Source organism: Euprymna scolopes, chromosome 19, assembly GCF_053919585.1.
Source record: "Euprymna scolopes isolate OS-2025 chromosome 19, ASM5391958v1, whole genome shotgun sequence".
NCBI lineage: Eukaryota > Metazoa > Mollusca > Cephalopoda > Sepiida > Sepiolidae > Euprymna > Euprymna scolopes.
In genome coordinates, this window is record NC_136500.1 from 112,012,590 (window position 1) to 112,015,425 (window position 2,836).

At 40.2% G+C, this 2,836-nt stretch overlaps 1 protein-coding gene across 1 annotated transcript; it reads right to left on the reverse strand.

Moving 5' to 3' along the window:
• Nucleotides 1–1,498: 1,498 nt before the first annotated feature.
• LOC145240303 (uncharacterized) lies at nucleotides 1,499–1,870 on the reverse strand. Its single transcript, XM_080103884.1, has one exon. It carries the CDS (start codon nucleotides 1,868–1,870, stop codon nucleotides 1,499–1,501), a length of 372 nt encoding a protein of 123 aa, XP_079960010.1.
• Between the last annotated feature and the right edge of the window lie 966 nt (nucleotides 1,871–2,836).

Sequence of the window (2,836 nt, forward strand, 5' to 3'; positions counted from 1 at the left end):
ATGCAATTAAGAATAGGAAATAAGATCAAATATTTGTAACATGTCTTCTTCCTAAGATTAAGGGAGGTGGTGTTTGATCAACACTGCTGGGGAACCATGATTTAATATGCTGTTTTGCTTTTAAATCCCCGAAACAGTGTTTCATGGTAAGCAACTGATGATCCCTTAAAAAATAAATTATTAGTGATATAGTGAATTCGAGAGCGAGTTGATGCAGTGATTGCAGGTGATTAAATGATTTATTAACTGGATGATTTTCTAACGAATAATAAAACATATATTTTTTTGTATAGTTTTAAAGGTTAAAAACTTCAAAGACTATATATATATATATATATATATATATATATATATATATATATATATATATATATATATATATAAAATCCACTAACTTCCTGAATTCACTAGATTTAGTACTCACTAACCATTGGAACACCCTCCCGCGTGAAACCACTTTTCTTTTCATCCCACTCCACCCGTTTCATGGTTCTATATTTCATTTTCACGCTACTATGATCTATTTCAGACCCAGTTTCATTAAATGCTTTACAAGCAAAATTTTTACGCATTTTGTTATCTCCTCTCTCCTGACGAGAAGAAAAGTATTTCTTCGAAACTCCACGGATTAAGGAGTTTCATCCTTATTTGTGTTTCCTTTACGAATAATAAATATGTTTTTAACGCTTATTAGTGTTTCTCAATATACTTTATTAAACCTATGTCTTCTTCATTATTATTTTTTATTCTGTGACTCCGTTGATGACTGTGAAGCCCGATGTGTGATTCACACTCCTTTGCACAGGTAGAGCATGGGAAGACAGGACTTGGGTTTTGATGGTGAGTGGCCGCCGCTCGTGTGTGCGACGTTCCGTAGCTGCTCGCTCATACTCGTTGCAGACGAAGACCATCTCGCTATCACATGTGGAGTGCCGAGTGTTTTTGTCCGCTGCCAATATCTCCAAACGATTGAAGGACATATTGCAACGCTTGAGGGTGACCTTCATGCAGTCTTTGTAGCCTTTCTTCGGTCATTCAGACGGTCAAAAACAGAAGAGGCAGCGCTGAACTTCATCATCGAAGTCGCAGGAAATAAGAGCTTGGAGCCAAGGTATGTGAAGCTGTTGATATTCTTCAGAGGTATACCGTTGACGGTGATGATGGGAGCATTTGTCAGAGACACGTTTGGCAGGATTTCCGTCTTCTTGGTGTTGATACGGCACCATAAAGAGCGGTTGAGATTTCTTGGCATTCTGCCGTGAGAGCAGTGGTAGTCTCTGCTGAGACAGTAGCGGGGACAGGGAAGGACTCGGAGATGGCATCACACAATTTGGCTGAGATTGCCGGAACCCGTAGAGAAGACAGGACGAATCGCCGCTTTGGCTTCTGTCGACGGGCAGGTTGACGCACGTTTAGCTGGAGACTTGAGCGAATCAGGCGGTGATCAGTGGAGCATTCAGTACTACACATGGAACGTGTCAAGAGCACATCACGCAAATCACTGTGTATTACAATAACGTAATCGATAAGGTGCCAGTGTTATGACTTTGGGTGCATCCAGGAGTCTTGTACATGTCACGAAGCTGAAAGGTGGTGTTAGTAATGGTAAACCCTGCTTCGCACAGAGGGATAGGAGTCGGATATTATTTCTATTCATGCTTCCGACACCATGTCGTCCTTGCCATATCTCATGGTTTCTGTCAACTTTAGCGTTAAAATCGCCCAGCAGAATGATCTTGTCGCTGCTTGGGGTGTTTCTGATGGTAGCCATGAGGTTGTCATAGAAACGATCCTTCACGGGCTCCTCCAAGTCATAGGTACTGATCAGGGTGGCATAACGATTCTTGGTTAGTGGAAGCCGTAAGGTCATGAGACGTTCATCGACGGCAGTCGGTGTTTAGGGTAGATGGTGAAACAGAGATGACTGGATGACAACGCTGACACCGTGAATGCGACGGACATCCTCTGAGAAACCTTTCTAGAGAAAGGTGTAGCCCTCCTAGATCTCCTCAAGTGACCCATCCCCAGTAAACCTCGTCTCACTAAGGGCAGCGATGTCAATGCTGAAGCGAGTGAGCACCATGGCAACAAGGGTGGTGCGACGCAGAGGGAGATTTTTTTTGTGACAGAGTCAAGAAGGGTTCTGACATTTCACATTATATATATGTGTGTGTGTGTGCGCGTGTGTGTGTCTGTGTGTCTGTGTGTGTGTCTGTGTGTTTATATATATATATATATATATATATATATATATATATATATATATATATATATATATATATATATATAAGGAATACGCACAAACAAACAAAACGTGGCACCCACTCGCAGAATGCACCTTGCGGAACCTCTACCCACAAAATACAACTTGCGCCTCCCACAACATGCTCAATAAGTGATACCTCAAACAAAATAACATATTCTCGGAACGCAGATACTCTGTAATATTCTAGTAAAATATATAATAAATTTATAACTGAAAATATTGCAGCATTAAGAATTGATTATATAATGTTATAACTTGAATTGCATTTTTCCATTGTAATCCATGCGTTTTTCAGACTTTCAGTGAATTTACGGGTTTTTGTTAAATTTCAGTCCTATTTTCTGCCCCCATAAACATAACATGCCCATATATAATAACAACGTACGGCACTCGTCTGCTTTCAATAAAATCCCCCTAATTATCTCCCTTTCATTCTTTCATTTTCTGTTTCCTTTGTTACTTCTCTTTTCGCGAGAGCGGTGAATTAGTAGAGACAGTAATCGCTAAAGCGACGTGGTTGCTATGGAAACCAGTTATAAAAACGTCGCTCACCTTTTTATGTTTTTTTTT